This window comes from Callithrix jacchus, chromosome 10 (assembly GCF_049354715.1).
Source record: "Callithrix jacchus isolate 240 chromosome 10, calJac240_pri, whole genome shotgun sequence".
Classification (NCBI taxonomy): Eukaryota; Metazoa; Chordata; class Mammalia; order Primates; family Cebidae; genus Callithrix; species Callithrix jacchus.
The window spans coordinates 30671549-30695706 of record NC_133511.1 but is presented as its reverse complement, the minus strand read 5'-3'; the positions used below and the strand labels follow the sequence as shown (position 1 = coordinate 30695706).

At 41.6% G+C, this 24158-nt stretch overlaps 1 protein-coding gene and 1 long non-coding RNA gene across 32 annotated transcripts in view; both read left to right on the top strand.

Annotated features, from left to right (window-relative positions):
* Positions 1 to 24158, top strand: part of SNX19 (sorting nexin 19) — a 99855-nt gene that overhangs the window by 25756 nt on the left and 49941 nt on the right. For 6 of the 31 annotated variants that reach the window (XR_013522832.1, XR_013522822.1, XR_013522827.1 and 3 more), the window contains 3 exons: positions 8982 to 9166; positions 10069 to 10156; positions 11196 to 11352. The exons of 7 other annotated variants lie outside the window; for them this stretch is intronic. Coding sequence is in view for 10 of the 24 variants with exons in the window: in XM_078339203.1 (XP_078195329.1) it covers positions 8982 to 9166; positions 10069 to 10156; positions 11196 to 11328 (406 nt within the window). In the remaining 14 variants the exon portion in view is untranslated. Of the gene's footprint in view, positions 1 to 1860; positions 2014 to 8981; positions 9167 to 10068; positions 10157 to 11195; positions 16211 to 16739; positions 18967 to 24158 lie in introns of those variants that run through there. 18 more of the 31 variants (XR_013522826.1, XM_078339207.1, XM_035265116.3 and 15 more) reach the window with 9 other exon arrangements.
* On the top strand, positions 20842 to 21787 carry LOC144577969 (uncharacterized). The gene is made up of 3 exons (XR_013522834.1): positions 20842 to 20962; positions 21502 to 21594; positions 21729 to 21787. It is a non-coding gene; the product is annotated as an uncharacterized LOC144577969 (long non-coding RNA).

Sequence of the window (24158 nt, the reverse complement as noted above, 5' to 3'; positions counted from 1 at the left end):
GTTTATTTGTGAATAACACTATTAAATGCTAAGGGAAATGTCAAAATAAATTACATAAGATTTCTGCCTTCAAAACCTTACAGTCTTTTTTTTTTTTTTTTTTTTTTGAGATGGAGTTTCGCTCTTGTTACCCAGGCTGGAGTGCAATGGCGCGATCTCGGCTCACCGCAATCTCCGCCTCCTGGGTTCAGGCAATTCTCCTGCCTCAGCCTCCCGAGCAGCTGGGATTACAGGCACGCAACACCGTGCCCAGCTAATTTTTTGTAATTTTAGTAGAGACGGGGTTTCACCATGTTGACCAAGATGGTCTCGATCTGCTGACCTCGTGATCCACCCGCCTCGGCCTCCCAAAGTGCTGGGATTACAGGCTTGAGCCACCGCGCTCGGCCCAGTCTTTTTTTTTTTTTTTTTTTTTTTTGGCATTTACAAGAAGCTCAGTCAATGCTTTGAGTAAATGAATGAACGAATTAAACACTTATTTCCAATGAGGAAGAAAAAGAATCAGCATCAAATGTAAATGAAACCAGGGTAGTTAACTGAGATCAGATTCCAGGAGAACATTTTAAAAAAATAGAAAGAGGGGATACATACTGAAAATACAAAAATAGCAGTAATAGAACTAATAAGACCAGGGTCCAGTAGGCTTCTGAGGTTGTAGGTAAATATTAAGGGAAAAGACTTACGTGAAAAACACATACATCGCATGTTACTAACAAGAAAAAATATATAAAGGTGATCGTTTGGGACAAATGCTATAGTATTAACTGATTACATGGTAAAAGCATTTATTCATTCACTTAGCAATGAATGAATGGGTGTATTACTTGCTAGGCTGTTTTCTATTTTCTTTGTCAAGGAAAATGGCCTAGCAAGAATTGAACAGAAATGATTAAAGTAGAATTGACAACCAAAATAGGAATGAAAATAATAATAATAATACCTATTTTAAAGGTTTGTACATTTAAACCTGTACATGGCCTAGATGAATTGTATCCCATGAAACTTAACAAATTTATATTTAACATTAAGGTCATTAAGAAACATTGCCATTTATACATATGGGTTAGAGATGCACAAATGCCTTGCTATTTTAAAAAACGGTTAAAGGTTCTTGACCCCAACATTTACTTCTGGAAATTTCTGAAGCAGATGATGAAATAGATGTTTGTAAACATTTGGAAAGGGAAATGGGGAACCCTAGAAACCATTACGGGTTCAGTAGGAGTGTGCCCTACCTGATTAGTGTGCAGTCGTAGTTACATTGTATATGGATTTCAACAAGTTTTGCTGTAATATCCATATGGACAGGATGGAATATGCTTCCTGCACTATAGTACATTTAAGTAACTTATGGCTAGTCGAGTGTCTTTAGCCCAAGAGTAAATTAACGTCATAAACTGATGCCATCCTGGAGGGAAATTTCTAGTGACAGAGCATTGCTCTTGATCTTATTCTGATCAGTTTTTTCATCAGAAAATTTGCAAGTAATTCTAATCTTAGAGGAGTAATTAATATTTTAGATGATGAAAATTAAGATTCAGAAACATTTAGAAAACCGAGAATGGTAATCTAAAGCCAACAAGATGGAATTTGGTAGCAATAAATATTATAAACTATAATTTAGATTTTTTAAATTGCATAAATACAGAAGGGCAAGACTATACTTAACAGAGGGGCACACAATTTTTTTTTTAATATACACGTGTGGACTTAGGGTTTTAGTTGACTGAAAACTCAATATGACTCAGTGCTTTTGATGTGTATGCCAAAAAGCTAACACAATCTTAGGCTATATAAGAAGTATAGCGATAGCGTCTAAATCAAGGAAGGCATTAATCCCCGGTATTCTTTGCTGGTCAGATCACATCTCAGAGCTGTTTGGTTCTCGGCACTTCATTTTAAAAGAAAAACAAAGCAGCACACCCAAAGGATGGAGCCAGGATGAGAAGTGGTTCATTTCTCTCTTTCGTTCATCAGATATTTATTTCATGTCTTTGAGGTTGGCAAAATCACGTATGTATACAGCTTGTAGAAAAGACATAAGGGAGAAATAATAGCTGAATTTAAAAATGCAAACTGTTGTCTTTTGGAAGAGATTTACCTAATATCTGGTAACTCCAGAGAGTGGAACTAGAACCAATGACTAGAATTTATTAACACAAGGAGGCAGATTTGGGTTGCCAAGGTTTAAGAACCATCTTCAACAAAATGAAATTATGCTTTTAAGGAATTAAGCCACTTCCCTGAGGTCACATTGCTAATTCGGTAGCAGAACTAAGATAAAAGCCCAAGTTTCTGGATTCACAGGGCACAACCCTTGTCTATGCCATTATATTACAGAGGAGAATTCTGCTTTGGGAGGAGACTAGATAAGATCACCTCCAAGTTTCCTTCTAACTCTCAAGTTGTATGTTCTTATAAGCCACTTACTGTAAAGTGTTTTTGGTTTTTTTTTTTTTTTTTTTTGGTGCTCAGTGTTTTCATATATAGAGTTAACAAGATTTGGAAAGATAACCACTGAGGTTGAACAGATGATTTTTTGAAGTTCCTTCCTTAAGAATCCTTCCATTTTTTTAATACATATTAATTTTATATCTGTGATGTATACATTAGTAATCAAAAACAAAAACTGTTTGTGGCTAGATATAAACATACGGAACTCAGATTCTTACATTGTGGTATTTAGGACAGTGTCAAGTCTTCCCTTGAAGTACGTGATTCAAAGATGTGGATCCATGATTTAAAACATGAAAGCAAAAATCAGAGAAGAAATTGTGCAAACTCCAAGCCATTTTAGATTTCACAGTAGTCATTGGGAGAATGAAGCAGTAGTTTCTTGCCCTCAGAGTTCATTTCCTCATCATTCTTCTCCAGCACCAGGCAGGAAAGGATGGTGACCTAGATACACAGTCAGAGGGCAGCAATGTTGAACTTTCTCAGACACAGCTGAGTAACTTGGGTCTGGATAGTTACAGGACAGAAACCTAGAGCTGAGAGCTGACAGAGGGAGCTATCTATAAACATAAGAAGGGGCCATGGCAGGAAGACAGAGGCCTGGGAACGGCATCAGAGAGAAAAGAAGTGTAACTTTTATCAGGTGTGAAATTGGCCAAAACAGTTTGTTTAATGGAGAATGTCCTGAATCTACACCATCACCTCCAAGACCTTTCTCTCCCACTCTATAGATTGCTGCTACTGATTGGATGAGCCAATACTCATGTGCTAGGACTGGCAGTACAGAATACAGTGTTCATGGTTTAGGCCCCTGCAAACATTTTACAGGGTGCTTGGGTGGGTGGAGATGGGGAGCATTTCCAGGAAGCTAAAAACGTGACCTAGGCTTCTACTCCTGATTCTTGACACTATGTGAGTGTTTTTCAAACTTTTTTTTAAACTTCAACCTACAGTAAAAAATGCACTGTACATTGCAGCTCACTGTGAACACACTCATAGGCATGGGCACATACATACATATGCATGCACGCATATCTGCGTGTATCTACCTACATATAAAACAAGTGTCTCCAAACAGATGCATTTTCACGTTATCACAAACAACAAAGCAGATTATATGATCTCTAATATAATGATGGCCAGCCCACAGTTTGAAAAGCATTGTGCTACAACCACCAGTTTAAAATGACTATGAAAGTAGCCTGATAAAATTGTATCCAAAAGTCCCTAAGTCTAAGGCAGTGATTCTCAACTGGAGCAATTTTGTCCTCAGGGGATAGGTGGCAATGTCTGGAGACATGTTTGGTTGGTGCGACTAGCATCTAGTTTGAGGGGAGAAGGGCAGGGATATTGTGGAATATTTTATAATGCACAGGAAAGCCCCTATGACAAAGATTTCACAGTACAAAATATCAGTAGTACCAAGGTTGAAAACCCTGCTCTAAGGATAATAAAAGAAATCAATACTTCTAACTTATTGAAGGTGTATTTAGAATGATAGAAGCTTTAACTTGACCTTCCTTTACTGTCTCATTGCCTTTGAACTGTATTTGGTATCTTAAGATGAAGTTGAAGCATAATTGCCCTTGGATTGTCTATAGAGATAAATAGCCAACAGACAAATAGGCTGGAAGGAATGGCCCTGTTATTTTCTTTTATTTAGACTTCACCAGGCATTTTTATTTAGAATATTGTTATGGCTCTTCTGAATATTTTTTGTTTTATGATTTTAGTATCTTATTCCCTTTCTCCTCTTCATTAAGCCATACCGATTTAAGACCCTTTCTCACTCAGCCATAGCTGCTGCCTCAAAAGAAGTGAAGAGGATTTGGCTAATTGGATTAGACATGGTCTCTAAAGCCTTCTCCTCTTACTCATGAGATTTGATTCTGCTGTTTTCATGGGAAATGACCTTCTGCTAACCTTCAAGTGCCATCTTAAGCCCTAGTATTAAATTGTCTCCTTTTTAGTCATTGCTTCATTCCTCTATCTGCAGCTATTTCAGACCAGGTTCCCTTGAACATGGAGTAGATGTACAGTCCCCACGTAGTGACAAGCCCTGATCTCCACATCCTCTCTTCTCCCCTGTCTGGCATAAGTGAAGTTCTTGAGTGTCTTGGAGTCAAAATGTTGGGGGGGTGGGCTTTTTGGTATTTTATTGGCTATTTCTAGCCCCCCTAGTAAGGCTCTGAATCATTCAGAGATGGCTTGACAGAAGAGACCTTGTTTGGGTTGTTTTTTCTTCTCTTCTTTGGGATGAAGGCAGGATAATAGAAAGAGATATCTCTAAATCAAATATCAGACTTGGAATAGTAGTGGAAAATAAAACCAGTGCTATCTAAGGCTATTCTCTACCATATTTATTTTAGCATATTTACCTCATCCATCTTGTATTACATAAACAATAGCATTTGTATTTAGTACATGATTCATTATAAATAATATCTAATGAATAGTGAGAGGAATATGTGTATGTTTTGACCGTGAAGCTTTAGATTTCTGTCAGCCTAATAGTAAGTGGTACCAGCAGATTCCAGAAACTGATGCTGGAAAAGCTGTGATGTATTGGACTTCAGACACATAAATTCCATTCCTTACACTCAAAGAGAGCTCTATAGAGATACACATCTCTTTTTAACCTTCTCACTCTTTTTTTTTTTTTTTTTTTTTGAGACGGAGTTTCGCTCTTGTTACCCAGGCTGGAGTGCAATGGCGCGATCTCGGCTCACCGCAACCTCCGCCTCCTGGGTTCAGGCAATTCTCCTGCCTCAGCCTCCCGAGCAGCTGGGATTACAGGCACGCACCACCGTGCCCAGCTAATTTTTTTTTTGTAATTTTAGTAGAGACAGAGTTTCACCATGTTGACCAAGATGGTCTCGATCTGTTGACCTCGTGATCCACCCGCCTCGGCCTCCCAAAGTGCTGGGATTACAGGCTTGAGCCACCGCGCCCGGCCAACCTTCTCACTCTTATGTTAAGAATAGAAAAATGCAGTGTAGAATAGTGAGATGAAGAGAGTTAACAGAGAGAGGTTGAGCGGTCTGTTCCTTTTAACAATCCTACACCTAATCTCTTTGTCTTCCATGCTCTAGCCGGTTCCCAAATAAACCAAGCATGATTAAGAGAGTTAATAAAGTTAGATAAAGAAATGATGGTGTGTATGGAACTTCACCTTAGAGAAGGATGATAGAACCCAAGGAAGGGAAGGTAGGGACGGAAGGGAGAGGCGAGATCTTTGGATGAAGAGATCTCCACCTTCTTCATTGCTGTCAAGAACCTGTGGTGGTTGGTTCCATCCAGGTGTTAGGCAAGGCAGAGTACACCAGATTTCTGAATATAGCCATTTACAACTTAAGAAATACATTGTGGGTGATAACAAAGTATGTCTTAGAAATTGAATGACAGCTTAAACATTTTAGAGATTGTATTGTGTGAGGGGCAGTGGCAGTAGTGGTGGTGATTTTCTTGTTTGGGCTTTGTCATGTTTTTCTGCCTGATTAGCATACTCATCATTTTTAATGAGACACCATGGATCAGAAGTTCTGTGAACAGGAAGGATTTGTCTTCTACACAGGCTGCCTGCGGCTAGGAAGTAAGACCATGCTGAGCCCAAAGGACTAGGATAAAGCCTCTGTTTGCTGACAGGGGGAAGGGTGGGCAGAACGTGGGCAAGAGGAGAATCCAGGAAACAGAGCAAATGTTTAAACAATGTGTGGTGCAAGTGTGTGGTTTGTGTCTTCAGAGTGTGGAGAAGAATAAGGAAAGCTGAAACTCTGCAGCTCCCAGATACTAGAAGCCGCTTTCCAAACTCTGTCCCTCCTTATTTCTGCCAGTTTGTAGAGGTCCTGTTTCTTACCTTCCTGGACCTGACTTCTTCCAGGGCCTTTTGTTGGCCAGTTCTGTGCCTCATATGTACAGACCTTGACAGTGTCTTTGTCTTATCAGCAGTTGATACTTACTTGAAGGTGTCAGTCCTTTTAGTTAGTGAGGTGTGCTTTTTAGCTCCCACAAATTTGACTCATAGGCTCATCCTCATCATCAGGTGCTTATTTTTACTTTTTCATACTTTTATTTCTCTCCCCAGCCTTTCCATTTAGAGTTAGAGTTTGAAAAGTTGCCTTATAGATTCCTGTAAGTTTACAAATTTATATTTCGCCATATTCTAAATTCATTTTGCACCCAACACACATGCGTGACACACTAAATCACCATGCAAGAGAATAAGGAGGACATTCTTGTCATAATGCAATGTGAGGTCCTGTCCCCATCAGGTAAATTAATGTTCATTCAAAAGAATCAAACTCTTGCTTTGTAAGACACACCCAGAAGATGGCTGAGGTACCCAGGTTTGCTGGCGTGTGACATGTTCAGTCTAAGAAGCATTGTATGGCTGAATATTTCAGTTTGCAAGACTTTGCTCCTCTCCGAGACACTTAGATGAGACCCTAAGACACTTCAGTCTCCTCACCAAAAATTGCAGAAGTATACATGGCTTGAGGTGAACAAAGGAGATCTTGGCTCATTTAATCCCCTGCAGAGAAGCCGATCAGGTCATTGCAGCCACCTCCCTCTGGTGACCCTCTTATATAAACAAGAACAGGAATTCTTGCTGCTGGATCCCTTTCATCAGGCGTCTTAGGCTTGCTGAATGAAAAGCCCTATAAAAAGGAGATGCGGTCCTAATAATAACAAATACGATTGTGATGGCTATTTTGGCCAAGGACAGCTTTGTGCCACTCTTGATCTCCATCGATGGCTATCATTCTTGCCCTGCTATTACCTTACACACTTCCTATTCTTAGAACCATTTGTGAGCCCTGGGCTTGGGGGATTGCAGCCCCCATGGCTGGAATGCCCAGCTTGAGTGGAATGCAGACTGTCTGGCAGAGTGGAGGTTAAATAAAGTTTGCCTTGGCAGCCCCCTCTGCTCTTGGATGGGTGACAAGTGACTCGAGTATAGGAGCAATGGCATGAGCTGCCATGTGGTGTAGCACCAAACAGAGTCTTCCATGCATGAATAGAAGTGGTTGATTGTCCATCCATGACCAACACAGCTATGCCCATCTGAAATGAGGTGGGTGAAGGGGAAACCTCAACAGCCTTGAACCTCAGCTTCTACCATATCACTTTGAAAAAAGTACAGGAACAAAAAAAGAATAATGTTGAACCACCTTCTAGGTTTCCAGCTGAACTCCAGATTTGCCACATGCTAAAAATCATTTTGCACCCAACACATGTGCATGAGACACTAAATCACTATGCAAGAGAACAAGGAGGACATTTTTGTCATAATGCAATGTGAGGTCCTTTGGAAGATATACCAAAGTATATCTTCCCCCTCAGAGTAATTGACTCATTTTTTTAAAGTAAGACAAAGGGAAATTTTTTTATTGAAATAAGAAGTTATCAGTTAGTCAACCATTTCTTGAGCACCAAGCACTGTGGGAAATTTTTTTAAATACAAGACACAGAACTGTTACAGCTTATAATTTAGTTGAAAAGGTAAAGGTGTAAACACCTTAAAAAAGATTCATATTCCAAAGTAAAATATTGGCTCCCGAATTACCTGCCAAAGGAGGTCTGTGGAGAAGGAGAGCACTTCCGGCTGTGATGGTCAGGGATTTCATGGAGTAGATGGAGCTGAAACAGGTCTTACCAGAGGGCAGATTCGAGACTTGCTCTTCAGGCAAGGTGAGAAGAGGGCCTTATTAGTGAGAGAACTATTATGAACAAAGGGCAGATGTAGGAAATCCCCAAGACAATCATGAGGACTTGAAGACCAGAGGATATGGCTGAGAAGGTAGAGAGAGGAAATCATGTAAAGATCGCCAAACCCTTAGCTGTGAAGGCTGTTTGTGCATGTTACCAAGAAGGTTGTAATGCTTCCCACCCGAGGAGAGCTAGAAAGGTGTAGGTGCAGCCTTGCTCAGAGACCAAGGCCCTTTTAGTGTTCTCTTCTGTAAAACTGCTTGTACAGTATGTGGCACATAGTGAACGCACAGTCAATAACACGATTCATATTGTTACTCATCTTCAAATTCTGTTACCTCAAGTTGTTGAATCGGCTTGGTTTCCATTGCAAGAGTCAGTGGTTATGGTGTCCTTTTCTGATTGCTCATGTAATTTATGGTATCTTAGTCTGTTGGGGCTGCTATAACAAAATACCATAAACCGAATGGCTTATAGACAACAGAAATGCATTTCTCACTATTCTAAAGGCTGGGAGGTTCAAGACCAAGGTACCAGCAGAATTGGTCTCTGGTAAGGGCCCTTTTTGTGGTTCATAGACAGCTGTCTTCTTTCTGTGTCCTCATATGGCAAAAGGGGCAAGAAGTCTATCTCAGGTTTCTTCTATAAGGGCATTTACTTTTTGCCCCCATGACCTAATCACCTCTCCAAATGCCCCACCTCCTAATACCATCACCTTGAGGGTTAGGATTTTGACATACGAATCTATAGTCAGTCCCCTGCCTTGCTATGTCCTTTCCTTCAGCTTTCTCTAAGCTTCCGTCTCTCTTCTACCACAGGTGGCTAGAAGTGCAGGTGGCTAATTTAACAAGTCCACAGCGCTGGGTGCAGTACCTTCGGCTTCTTCAGGAGTCCATCTGGCCCGGTGGAGTTTTGCCTAAGTTTCCACGGCCTGTAAGGACCCAGGAGCAGAAACTGGCTGCTGAGAAACAGGCTTTGCAGAGCCTGATGGGAGTCCTCCCAGGTAATTGGACCAATGAGATCAGTTATACCAGTCACAGTTCCCTTCCATTCTGCTTCGCCACCACTACCCCTGTTCCTTTTTCTTGTTTGTAAAAGGGCCCCAAAGGTGGCTAGATTCAAATATCTGTTGACCCATCATTTCTCAAGCTAATAGGAAAACAAACAGGGCTGCAATTCTTTTATCCCTCGTTCAACTGACGCCAAGGGAATGGAAAGGAACTCTATGGCTACGCCCTAAATACTAGGTGACAATCCTGCAGATATTTAGGTTAAAAAACTTTTGGGCAGGTTTGGGGAGGCTCTGCCTACAGGGACAGGTCTCAGAGCCATATTCAGCAAGTAAAGACTTCAGATTCTCTGCTAATTCATAGCATTTTGGGACCAAGGAAGAAAATCACATGTCCCATAGAAGCTCCAACTTAATAAATTGCAGCCATTGAGTATGGCACATGGCCTTTAGCAATAGGTCAAAACAAAACCTGAGGAGGTTGTTTTTTCTTGCATTGTGTTTTTAGAGGGCCAGGAAGGCAGTTTGTTGCCTATGACTGTGATAACCAGGAAACAGTTGTGAACTTAGCTCTGGAGAATCAGTTTTATTTACCCTTATCATTATAACTCTGTGTTCGCCAACCTAAACTGTCATATTGGAAGGAGTACCTGCATTTTAGTGGCAGGATATAATGGGTTTTGAAGCCCATTCTTATTTAGACACTTAAGTTAAGAAACATATTTTTCTCCGGTTTTTTCTATTTTGTGAGGATTTTAGTTTGGCTGTGTGGTTAAGATGTATGCCCTAAATACCTAACTTATGTAAAAATGGCAGATATCCTGGGAGGAGGCTGTCCTTAGAATCTAAACCTTCAATAGTAACACACAAATTCCATCTGGTCTTTTCCTCCTCAGATCTTGTAGTAGAAATTCTTGGGGCAAATAAATGCCAGCTGAGCTGGGGTCTGGTCTTGGAGTCACTACAACAACCCCTCATCAACAGGTAGGTGGAAAAACATGATTCCAATATCAGCATAGCTAAAGCTGTCTCTGATCTCAGAGGTATCCAAGGTTTCTGAGTGAAAAGCTCACATTCCGAAGAATAGGACTGTAGTCTTTACTTGCTCTGGACCCCAACTACAGAGTTTGATGTCCAGATCCACACACTAAGTAAAATCCACACCATCAGGCTTCTGAGCAGGTCGTCACATGCTAGAAAGTCACTCTTGGACCAACCACCATTGGTGTTTGGAAGAACTGTGTGCAGACCCCACATGAGGTGCTGAAAATGCCCTCTAACCGTGCAGGCTTGTTCAGTGTACTTGCTCGGTGCTCTTTCCAACATCTGCCAGCCCCTCTGAATGCTCTGAGAGTGCACCCTGGCCTGTGTATCACAGACCGTGTAAGATGTTCAACGTAAGCCCCTGGCCTCAGAGCAAAGCTGTGATTCGTATCACACCAGGAGTTGTCTTTGCTTCATAAGACAAGATAGTAAGATTGGAATCTCATAAAGGGACTGGAAATGCTGGGTGAAGAGTCCTAGAATAATCCAGAAGAGGTAGATTCCACCCCTTGGGCTGTTACTCTTCTGGAAGTATTGAGTCATCTTGCACTCAAACCCTATCCCAAAGTTGACTATGTTTGTTAACTTCCTCAAGAATCCTGGCTTTACCTCACTGCCTGCAAGGCACCCTGTAAATTTAAGGTAATTAATTACGAGAAGCAACAGTATTCAGGAATTCTGAAAGTATCTAGTAACCTGATGTCTCAAGGATTTGTTATCACAGTTCTTCAGAGCAGTGCTAATGTAACTATGTGAAGAGAAATGGAATTTCATAAAACCTAGCCTCAAGTACTGTTCTTGTCTTTATTAGGATCAGAGGCTTTATTAGTTCAAAAAACATTAATTTCATGGCAGAGGCTTCATCAAACTATTGAAGTTTGGGGCATTGGTGATGGGGGAGGAGAAGATAAGTGTCATAAACAGGATCTTGTGTTTCCTGACTGAGCCAGACCCTAAGATTTTTGTCCATTTGTTTCAGGCATTTGATTTACTGCCTTGGGGACATCATCCTGGAATTCTTGGATCTCAGTGCCTCTGTTGAGGAATCTGGTACTACCACCTCTGCTTCAGATACCCCAGGCAACCCTAAGAGGATGGGTGTCTCCTCTTAGCTGGCATTCACGTATTATTCCCAGGTCAGGGAAGTAGAGTTACTCAGACACCCAGACACCAGTCAGGAGACCCATGCCCTCTAGAAGTAGGCTACAGCTCAGGAGACCTAGGCTGTCAGTGGCTTAATTCTCTCCCACTTCTGTTCCATTTGTAGCAGGTGACATGTGTCCCAGTTGCATGCATATTTATTTCCATGTCCCTTTTGTGGTGTTGGGATTGTTGCTGGTGAGTAGATCCTGTTTCCTTTGGGGAAAGAAGCTGTGAGGTAGAGGAATAAGCCCATTTTGCTTCTGCTTTTGCCATCCTCCCTGAGATTGTTTGCCAAAACCCTGGCCTTGTGCACACATGTACCTAATCCACCAGCACACAAGCTCTGGATAGAACAGGAAAAATCTGTGGCCAGATTTCCTTGGAGGAGAAAACAACCTTCTGAGCTCTGTTCCTACCCGGAAACTAAAAATTCACTCAGGACCATTTTCAAGAAACAAACTCTTGAGTCTAATCTAGTTTCCCACCAGTTCCAGAAGAAGAATGAGGGAAGAAAATTTTTCGAGGGACTTCTTGCTCATGTGTTGCTATTTCTCAACACATCAGCCTTATGGAAGATGTCATGAGGCTGCTTCCCTGGGAGGCTGCTTTTCCTTTCCAGAAGACTTCAAAGCTGACTGCCAAAGCTTCTGGTAAATCCACCCCACCCGTCACACCCCTTCCTGAAAGGCATTTGTACCACACATTTTATTTATTGGCTTTCCTTCCAACCCCCTGCCCTAGAGCAATTGAGTTTTTGAATTTGTGACCCTTTCTCTGTCTTCAGCAAAATTGCATGACAAGTTGCATATTCAGCCTCAGTTTTTGCAAAGAAAAGGTAAAGCACTTGCCTCTGTCTTAAGAATACACAAAGAGTAGGAATAGCAAGCCTGGTGGATAAATTCTCCCTTGATAATTCCTTGACAGGGAACTTTTATTACTCTGAACAGATAAGATTAGAACTTACAAGGAATAGCTTATTTCCTATTCCTTATGGTTATAATTAGTCTTTTAAGAACACCAGCAATGAAGACAGAGGTGTTCTGTCAGGCTGCAACATCTATTAGAAAGGCAAAGCAATTAGAAATCGCTGGAGGAGAAGGATAAATTAGGAGGAATTGCTGGTAGAAAAGGATGCAGTCACAGGGAAGCGCTACATATTAAACACATGTGAATAGCTGGCAGAAAGGTGTCAAGGAAGTCACTAGGAGCCCTTTGGCTTCACACCTGCCTGTTAGCGCCTTCCCTTTGCTGAATTACCAGAGCCAGCACTTGGAGAATGGTCTTGGGAGTTAGACTGATGAGAAGGCAATGAGGTGTCAACAAGAAGTGTTAAAGTTCTCTTCGATTCTGAAGGAGGTGATGAACACACAATTAAAGTGGTTTGTGGAAGAAGTTGTGAAATCTTTTTACTTTTTTGCCCCTCTGGAGGCTTTTAACCCTAAATTGTATCTGATGTATTTGGAAGGCTTAGGTGTGCAATTCTTGCCGAAAGGCAAGGAGATGAATGAGATGTCTCATAGCCCCTTCTAGCCTTAAAGGTTGACCATTACAGTGTCTTTATGGCTCCAAAGTTCTTGAAGCATCTCCAGCCCTAGACTTTGACAGGCAGAGGTAGCTCAGGATCTCTACCTTATGTGAGTCCAGCCGATGTATTAGAGCTGCTCATTCAGCTCCTTCAATGAGGGCCAGGATTCTATTCTGGATGGGCATAGGGGGCAGCCCTGTTTTATGCCACTTTTCTCTCCGCATACCTTCCCTTCATGTGTATTTAGCCACCTGTGTTGCTTTGAATCTGCTGCCTGTCCTGGCTCAAATAGGGCACAAAATAAGTACATCAGACACACCATGAATCCCTGTGGCTATAAATTCTAAGGAATCTTTTGACACTTCCAGCCCAAAGAACTTACTTGTATTTCATGTTATATAAAAGTCCCTACCTCCACTCCATGTGCCTCAAAAAGATAAGCTGTCCTCAGTCCCTCCTTCTACCCAGGAGGGAGGTAATGGATATTGCCAAGGAAATAATCAAAACTCATCTGGCTTTGTAAATGACCTGCTAAGTTTGGGTAACAGGTTCAGACAACAAGAGAGCAGAAATTGGTAGAAAGCCACAGGTATCTGGAAAAGATACTCCCAGCTGGCAGGGTGATAAAAGGCAGTGAAGAATTGGGCCTGCACTAATCCAGGAAGGGTTTTTTGTTTGCTTGTTTGTTTTTTGCATTTACTCAGGACTAAATTTTATTCATTTAACTCAGAATTTTGATACTTGAAGTAAGACTAAAGTACTTTCCCTTTTCTTAATATCTATAAAAAAGAAGAGGCAGGGATGCTGTGTTCTTTCTGTCAAATTCTAAATGTGATCTTTGCCATTGCTTATTTGAATTCAAGAAAGCTACACTTTTTCACCACCTATAACTCAGTTTTTTTCACATTTTTCAATTCGACTTAACAAAACCTAAATGGAAAGTAAGTTCCTAAATCTGAGCCTAGGGGCATGTATAAATTTTAAAATCAATACAAGCTACTCCAATTTCCATTTTGGAAATTTACAGTTTATAAGGTGATGTTGTAAAGAAACACATAATGTGAGATCTACCCTCAAGTGTACAGTACGTTATTTTTTTGAGACACTACATTATTAACTAGAAGCAGCACAGTGTTTTGTAGCAAACTGCTATAAGTTTTTCATCTTGCATAACTAAAACTGAACAGCGACTCCTCTTTTCCCCTCCCACCAGCCTCTGGCAATCACTAGTCTACTTTCTGCTTCTGTCTTTGACTGCGTCATATAAGTGGAATCATGCAATGTTTGTCCTTCTTTGACTGGCTTATTTCATTTAGCATAATGTCCTCCAGGTTCATCCATGTTGTAGCAGGCGACACTTTTCTTCTTTTTAAGGCTGAAAACATTTCATTGTATGGCTATGCTACATTTTCTTCATTCATTCATTGATGGACATTTAGGTTGCCTCCAAACCTTGATTACTGAGAAAATGCTGCAGTGAACGTGGGAGTATGAATATTTCTTCGAGGCCCAGCTTTTAATTATTTTAGATAAATACCCAGAAGTAGAGTTGCTTCATCATACATAGTTCTATTTTTAATCTTTTGAGGACTTCACACTGTTTTCCATAATGGCTAGACCATTTTACATTCCCACCAACAATGTACAAGTGTTCCAGTTTCTCCACATCCTCTCCAACACTTGTTATGTTTTGTTTTTTCATAATGGAATCTTAAAAGGTATCAGGTGATATTACTATCTTGTGGTTTCAATTTGAATAATCCAGAACATTTTTGAGTCTTCCTGTGTCCTACCCAGGTTATTCATTTCCAGCTACTGTTCTACCTTACTCACAGCACCCAACAGCAGTTGTTAGGTCCTGGGTAAGGTAAAAATATGTGTAACTGTGGTCTCTGGCTGCATGAATCAGGATGCTTTGGACAGAAATTAAATTACAAGGAAAACTTATTTTATTTTATAACTTTAGTACGTGAGTAGGTAAGCCCAGGAGTTGGTGATTCAGCAACTCTGGGACCTCTTAAGGGGCCTGGATTCTTTCCATCTCTCTGCTTTGCCATTCTAATTATGTCAGCTCTGTTCTCAGACTGCCTGCCTTCCTGGTGTTACAGTTTCAGGCATCACACCCAGACATAACATTCATGAAAGAACGGGACCATCTCTTCTATGTTTTCTTCTAAGGAATGAAAGAAGCATTTCCCAGAAGCCCTTCAAGAATCCTCTTCTAGGCCAGCACAGTGGCTCACATGTATAGTTTCAACACTTTGGGAGTCCTAGGTCGGGGGATCATTTGAGGCCAGGAGTTTTAAGGCCAGCCTGGAACATAGCAAGACCCTGTTTCTACAAAAAATATATAAATTATGAGCTAGGAATGGTGGCTGTTGCCTGTAGTTCCAGCTACCAGGGAGGCTGCAGCAGGAGGATCACTTGAGCTCAGGAATTTGAGGCTGCAGTGAGCTCTGATCACACTACTGCACTCTAGCCTAAGTGACAGAGTGAGACCCCCAAGTCGAAAAATAAACCAAAACAAAACTCTTATGACTCATTGACTAGAACTGCCCACCTCACACCAGTCCACTGAAATTGAGAATGGCATTGTGATTGGTTTTCAATAGTATTAGCCCCCAGAGATAAGGTCACCTTCCATGAAACTCAGATATCTATAGAAATAATTGATGTTAGCAAGTAAGAAGCAGAGCATGGGTGTTGATAGGCAATGTCTGCTCTAGGGAGGGCCATTCTGCCGACATTCAGCAAATCCCCATCCACTCTCAAAATGCCTGATACCAGCTAATAGTTAACATTTTCTGAGAGCATTACTTAAAGCCCTTTACATATCTTCACTTACTTAACCCACAAATAAACCCTTAAAGATAGGTTGTGATGTAGTGGGTTGGTGCAAAAGTAATTGTGGTTTTGCCATTTTAATGCAATTACTTTTGCACCAACCTGATATATCCCCATTTTATAGATGAGGAACATGAGGCACAGAGTGATTATGTGTTACCCACAGTCATTTGCAAGGGAGTGGCAGAGCCTAGATACAAATCATGTCAGTCTGCCTCTGACCTACATGCATATCCACTATACTAAATTGCCCTTCTACCTTACAAAGCAGAACAAGACTGCGTTCTCACTTTTAAGGAGTCTGTGGTCTACTATAGGAGCCAGTAAATGTTCTCTGTAAAGGGCTGGAGAGTAAATACTAGGTTTTGCAGCAGTGTGGTCTGTGTTGTACCGACTCAGTTTTTCCATTGTAGTGTAAAAACAGTTGTAGACAATTCATAAACATGTGTGGCTGTGTTCCAATAAAACTTGATTTACAAAAATAGGCAGCTGGCCGGATTTGGCCCATGAGTCATAGTTTGTGGACCTGTGGTCTAGTGAGTTAGAATACTGCTTACTAAATTTTAATGTGTGTGTTATTCACCTGGCATCAGGTTAAAATGCAAATTTTGATACAATATGCCCGGACTGAGGCCTAGTAAAAGTGTAAGTGCTGTGCTCTAAAAATGTCGACAGCATGATTATCTCACTCCTCTGCTGTTTGAGGGGCAGGGAGCAGTTGGAGATGCCTTGTTTCAGGAACTCAGTTCAGTCAAGCTATCCTGGCAAGCCTTAGCTCCCACAGCCCCCTCCACACCTGTCGTTTGTCCAATCTAACTTTGCACCAGAGCAAGATGTATCTTCCTGGGATGAGGAGAGGAAGGTTAGCCCACACTGCTGGATGGGCAAGGGGGTGGGAACCAGAGAAAGAATGGTAACTGGGGATGAAGGGAAACCATGATGCTCTTGTAGTCGAAGGCCTAGCTGGGCACGCTGTGCCGTAACTTGGCACCTCTGTTTCCTTTCCACTAGGACTGCCAGAAATCACAGGGCGGTAGTCGCTCACCCTGCCTTTGTAGACAAGAAAATGAAACCATTGAAGGCTGAATTTCAGCGAGCTTATCGCCTTCGTTCTTTTATGGTATAAAGGATGAGGGAGGCAGTGAGGAAGACATTGCCCCAAACATATGTCCACCTCCTAAGACTTACCTGATATTTCTTATTTCACAAAGACAACATTGACTGGTTTAAGAAAAAAAAAAATTTGAAATCCAGAAGAATGTTTCAGTGTCAAGCATGAAACAAGTGAAAGTCATCATTTTTTTTCCTTCTGTGACTTGGTAGCAACAGTGTATAGAGCCAAGGCCACTGTGAAGTGGTGGAGGAAGTTCGGGCACCCACAGTCACCTTGGCAGGCACACTATGCTATTTTCAGACTTGCAGAGCCTTTGTGCTGCTTCCCTGTCATCCTCACCGGTCTCTTGTCTGAAAGGCCATTTTAACTCTGCTTTCTTGGAAACAGAAACAAGCATGTGACAGGATGCAGAGAATGACTCCCAGCTTTGATATCTCTTCACCAGCTGATGAAACCTAGTTTCTCCACCTGTCTTCAGTCTCCAAGCCTTACCTGCAAGCACTTCCATGAAAGTCACCGACACGCTCTCTCTGGGATGTGGAAGGTTGGGAGGGAAGAATTTAAAAAACAAAACGAAAGTAACAGTATCAAGATCCAAGCTCAGAAAACATTTCTTGAAGTGACATTATCTACTCTTTTAACCCAATCTCTTTGTCACCACTCGCTATTTAGGAAGTGTAAGCTAATTTTAATATTAAAGTGTTACAGTGCTCAAGAAGGTAAGTTTGTGAATAATGTATGGATGATCCACACTTTGTCTTTTTTCCCACCTTATGTTCCATGTTACTGCTGCACCCTGTTACAAGCAAGGGAGAGAGTTGGCTGTGATTACTTTCAGAAACTTGGATTAACCCATGAGAGTAAAGACTGAGCTAGATAAACACAGAAGTCCCTGATTGCAGACAAAAAGACTAAAATGTCAACAGAAGCGATGTCTTGTTTATTCTGTGCTGAATTGGATTTGGTGACTTGCGAGCATAGGTAATCAGCCCTTTTGCCCATGTCCCATGGTGAAGAATCATCCTGCTCCTGTTAATCAAAAAGATTAACCATGAATGTTGAAATGAAATATCTGCTTTTCATATCTCGACACTAAGGAAAATAGACCTTATTAAGGGAGGAAAAGCCCTTTTGGGGTTTGACTCCTTTACATATGGGGCTCACGTGGAATCCAAATTCAGTGAGGTAATGGTAGCCCAGTCCCTTGCCACTTTATGCAGTTGTGTTTAAAGTTTGCCCTCTGTGATCTATAAATGCAAGCGGCTTTTTCAGGAATAGTGAGGGCAGCTTTCATTAAGGACTCCTGCATCTCTAGGAGAATCACATAGGCTTGGTTGGCAGTAGAGCATTTTCTTGGGGACAGAATATATTATAGAAATAGTTTAGAGGCTGGGCGCAGTGGCTCATGCCTGTAATCCCAGCATGTTGGGAGGCTGAGATGGGCGGACCACCCAAGGTTGGGAGTTCAAGACTAGCCTGACCAACATGAAGAAACCTGTCTCTACTAAAAATACAAAAATTAGCTGGACGTGGTGGTGCATGTCTGTAATCCCAGCTACTTGGGAGACTGAGGCAGGAGAATCGCTTGAACCTGGGAAGCGGAGGTTGCCATGAGCCAAGATTGCACCACTGCACTCCAGCCTGGGCAACAAGAGAGCAACTCTGTCTCAAAAACAAAAGAAATAGTGTAGGCAGAAGGTTAGATGAGAAAGTTCCACAGAAATCTAGGGATTCTTTTTTTCTGCCCAAACCACCATGTTCCTTTCTGCTTTCATTTTTTTGCTCATGCCCTTCTTCTTTCCACGTGGTAGATTACCTTCCAGCCTCCAGCACGGCAGGTAGGCTCCGTCTGCCTGTAAGGACCAATTCAAGTTCCCTCTTCATGAAGCACTGTCTGAGTGCACCAGCCAAAACTTTTCCCATTTTCTTTCGAGTTATTTACACTGCCTCTCTAGTCAATGTGCATGTATATGAAGTTCTCAGTAAGAAATTACAGTTCTTCAAGGGCAACAAATGTACCTTTAACTCTTTTAGTCCTATTAGATCCTTATGCCTCCCTAACTATATGTATATACCTAGTGTATAACAGGTACAAAATAAATATTAAAACTTAATGAAATATTATTTAAGAGGCAGAATTTGTGAATAAGTTTGGATCTTGATACTGTTACTTTCATTTGGTTTTTTTACTTCTTCCCTCCCAACCTTCCACATCCCACAGATAGTGTGCTGGTGCCTTTTATGGAAATGCTTGAGGGTAAGGCTTGAAGAGTAAAGATTGGTGGAGAACCCACTGAAAACCTCTTTGAGATTAACCACTTATTCCAGTGAAGAGCACTGTCTAATTTATACCAGATCTGCCCAGACAGCTTTATACCTCTTGCATGTGGTTGGGGACTTGAAAAGTTTCCTTTTCAGTGGATCTGTTTGGATGAGGTAAAGAAATCTGTTGCTCAAATGTTTTCATCAGAGGCTACCCCCTGCTCAGGTGTGTACCCTGCATCCATGCGGGTTTGCGGATGACATGACATTTGCAGTGTCAGAGCTTGTTGCCACAGATCAAAGGGAAGTAAGTGTGCATGTGTGGATGCATCAGGAATACCCGCGGTCTTTCTGCTGAAGAGCCAGGTTATAGGCCTCCTTTTAGCAATCTGGAGAGGACTGAGGCAAGAGCTTGTATTGAAACACAAGCTCCCTGTATGGTTTTGGACATGGAAGAATGAGTGCTGTTGGGATGGAATGACCTAAGTTTTTAATAGGATTAGGAGTTCCGTGGATTTTTCCCAAGTGATAGAAATTTTCCTCATCTAGCAGGCAGCCTCACCCAATTGCTTCTCTATGTTCATTTCTGAAACTCCTTATTAAAAACAAAACTACATAGCAACAGAGAAGAAACTTTCTTCAAAAAACTCCTCGTATATCATTTCTCCTGTTCTCATGGAACTTCAAAATTGCTTTTTCTTTATTCCTTTTCTTTCCTATATCAGTTCATCAGTCTTTGTGGATGACCTGACTACCCCACTAGTCTAATTATTTTTTGATAGTTAAATCAATATGGACATCAACTTAAGGCTATATGTCAACCTTAAATGTATGATATTTTCTGTACTTGATTCAACAACTGATATTCTGTGAGGAAATTTGGCCAGATGTTCCCTTATGTGAAGTCAGAATAACCACCAACCCTGAGATTAAACATTTTGACAAATGCTTTATATGTTCCAAACTACTCACACAACTAGAAAGTTCAGCCATTCACATCTCTTGTTTTTAAGTCCCAGATTCTGAGACTCAGAAAGTTTAGTGACTTGTTGAGCTTTCTGTAGAAAATCTGTTGTAAAAACATTTCAGACACTGGAAAATATAAAATAGCCCCTAGAGATCCCGATAAAGCTTCCTCTCCCCAAATCACCTCTACAAGTTTATCCTCAAGAAACTTTCTGAGAACCGATGAGAAAATACTGAGTAATTAATGCTCAAATGGAAAAGATGACATGTAAACCAAAAGCCTGTTACTGACATCTGTTCATATAGTTCATGTGCCTTTTTACTTACCTGCACTGCTAGGCAATGTAATGAAGAGGTTCCCTTTTACAACATAAAATGCAATTAAACAAAGTTTATCTTAAATTGACTGGACCCACACAACTTGTTTGAAACATACACAGTTGTCTTTATTTAGAAGCACCTAGACTAGTCAAGCTTCTTTCTAACCTGCCCTTAGGGATTACCTGTTTGTCTGTCTTCCTACTGGGCTGTCTTTCTACTGCCCTTGGAGGCAGATTGTCTTGTTTCCTGAAGTTTTCCAGCATAAGCCGTGGTAGACAATTCTTTCTTTATCTGTTCTAGCTCATAAGCCTTAGCTAGTTCCTCCATCCTCGGTGCATAGCCTAGCCACAGGCATGTAACAGACTTTGCCTACAAGCAGTTGCTGATCCATAAATGAAGTTGGCAGCCTTCTTGTGGCAGTGAGTAACATATTTCCTTCCTCCTAATAGGCCTGGAATCCTCATCCCCATCTGGCAAGTTTCTTTTTGTCTTTCCTGCACTCACAATGAAGCCCACACCCCTCACAGCCCCCTTGACTAAACCAGATGACAGCAAGGACGCCTAGTTCCAAGTGAGCAAGGGTGAAGGCTTAGGTTCTTGTCTCCTCCAGAGTCCTCTCTGCTGTGAGAATGTGCTGGGGCATGGGGTGTGTGTGCAGCGGGGAGATACCTAACCTCAAACTGAGAAATAGGGTGTCCTGAGCAAGTTTCATAGCATAGCAGCTTCCATCCAAAATGTGAAGCTCTGAGGGCCTGTTGCCACAGTAACCAGCTAGCTCCTGACTCCAATGCCTGTCTAATCTGACGTGGAAATGTCCCAGAAACAGACCCCAGGCTGGCAGCCCTTAACTATGACCCATCTCATAAGCAAATATCCAGCTGTACCCTCTTGGTTGCTGGGGTGAAGGGGCCTCTGTCTCACCACAGGAAAAAATCTGATGAAATCTGGGCTCAGAAAGGGTGGTGGGTTTTTTCCCCCCACTAACAGACTCTGCAACTCAGTCCCTGGTGAAAAAGCTCTGGCACCCACCTGTTTTGTGCTTATAATGCTGAGCTAAAAGTGGGAAGGAGCAGTAACACCAAAGAAGGCTTATTCTCTTCCTGTCTTTAGGAGAGAGTCTCTGCCCCCATTATGTGAAAAGGGAAGGCATGAGGAGAGTGAAAATCAGCCTTTTGGAAACACCTTTTTACCACAGGAAAACAGGTGATTCATAGTATCTTTGAGACTCATGCAGACTATGTCTGTTTAACTCTTCAAGCAATATGAAGGCAGAGATGGAGCCATTTCAGAGAAGATATTTTTTTTAAAAATCATTTTGTTCTTTGGAATTGTCACAGGATTTTCATGTAGGTCTTCAAAATAATTTCACTCACCTCCAAACCCACCCAAAAGGAAGGCAATGAAATGAGGAAGAACACACATTTGCCTGGCATCAGAAGAGCTGTCTCCTAGTCACAGGTCCTAGTGATCCTGGACCAATCTCTTCACTTCCCTGGACTTCAGTTTCTTCCATGCAAAAAAGTTGGACTGGATCGTAGAGAAGACACTGTCCAGCTTTGGTAACGTCAGGTAGGGAGCAGAAACTGTCTCTTAGGGCCTGGCCAGATTCCAGAACAACCACGATGCCCTCAGTGTTGGTCCTAAAAATAAATCTCATCTCAGTAAAGATTTCTTCCACCTCATTTGAGTCTCAAGGAAGGAAGAAAGGAAACCTTGCGACTCTCTTCTTGAGAGGAATATACTTGACTTTCCCTAGGCTTCTAGGATAAAAACTTTCTCTCCATTTTTTCTTCTTTAAACCTGCCAAAATCAAGTTGATTAAAGATCCCACACAGATATGAAAAATAAGTCACATCCTTAAATTTTCATGGAGTACAAGAGCCTGCTCATCCTTTCCCAGGATGGTGGTGGCACTGATCATCCAGGTCATACACATGTTCATGTCCCAGAGAGTTTCCCATCAGCCATCTCATTTAATCTTTTCATCATTCCTCTGAGGAACAGACTTCACACATGTATAGGACTTTGTATATCACAAAGTGTTTCATATCCAATACCTTACTTAGCTCTTGATAATCACTGTTTAAGGTAATTTGGCAAGTTATTAATATTCATGTCCTCATTTTATTGAAGAGGAAACTGAAATGCAGAGAGCTTGTCTTTTACCCAAGATCACTCACCACCCAGTTTACTGGGAGGCAACAGCACAGGGATTAAGAATATGGGCTGTGCCATGTTCTTAATCAACCAACCAGTGGAATCCCAGCTCTGCCAGTAGTTAGCTCTGTGGCCTCAGGGATGTGATTTCACAGCTCTATGCCTTAGTTTCCTTGTCCATTAAATGCTCATAAGAATAGTGCTTTCCTCACAGAGATTGGGCGGGCAGGGGAGCTAAATTAGCTAATATATTTAAGAACAACCTTGAGCACACAGTGCGTAATAAATGCCATTGTTATTAGGAAAGCCAGGACCTGAGTCTTCCAGCTTGTAGCTCATGGTATTTCTGTGCCCTACAGCAGAGAAATTATCCCTCGTATACAGATGTGAACTTAAAGCCTTCAGTGTTTCAATGAAAAGTTCACCCAAGGTCTTTCTGTTTAGTAGGTTTAGAGTTAAAGGCTCCTGGCACCTGTCCAGTCTTTTCACTGTTAAACCATGCTGCCCTCCATTGCTCTTGGCAGAATGTCAAACCTTCTTACATTTTAAAAATGCATAAATCAGCCACTCACTCTTACCTAACATTACTGACAGCCTGAAGGCAGACTCTCCCACTCTTCTGAGGAAGGGAGTCTTCTAATCTGCCATCTTAAGGAGATAAAAGGGTTTGATTGGGTAACTCATTGCAATGGGCCAGGGACTGTCTCCTGGCCTTTTCTCATGCTGTTTGTCTGCTGGAATTACCAGAAGTGCCAGGCCATTTGAACATTTGACCATTTATCTTATAGTTCTCTGAGTACAAGTCTTATTTTTCGTACCTCTATTACGTACTTTTTTAATAATGAAGACTGTGTTGTGTGTTGATTTGTACTGTCCCTGCACATACTAAAATGCTTAGGAAGTAGATATACACATGTTTCTTGATTCATAAATTGATTGACTGATGAACTAACAGTCACCTCTGAGTGGTTAACGGTTGTCTCTTCCCACCTCTTAGCTGCAAGTTTCAGATGATCGAAGAATGCCTTGGTGCCATTCAACAGTATAGTGCCTCAGTAAGGGTAGCAGTTTTAGGAGTTGTACATGCAAGAGTGGAAGACATTCTCCCTGCACCCACACCAGGTCATTGGCTACAAAGCCTCAGAACCTGGCCTCTGCCCTGTCGGCCTGCATGCTGTATGCATGGAAAAACAGGCCTGAGCTGGGCTTACCTTGTCACCCAAAGTCTACTCCATGTAGTATGCCCAAAACAAACATGACCTTGTTCTACAGTTAAAAACAAGTGTAAGTCATTTGCCAGGATCACTTGATAATCAAGTCCTGCGACAGAAGGAGCTCCCCTTAAAGGGCAGCTCAAATCCAGGCATTAAAATAACCTAAATGGTGTTGTTTTCTGATCAAATTCCTTTCCCTGTCGGGTTTGTGATTTTTGAGCCTGAGAATGTCCCTCGTGGCTCAGGTTTCTCTGCTGTCACACTGATCTCAGGCCTGGAATGCAGGCACTGGCCACTGAGGTCTGATGTTACTATGTCACAATCCCAAAATGGAGAGACATTATCTCATAGATGGTGCACCAGGCGGACACCAGTGTGTGGCTGGCAGGCATGGCT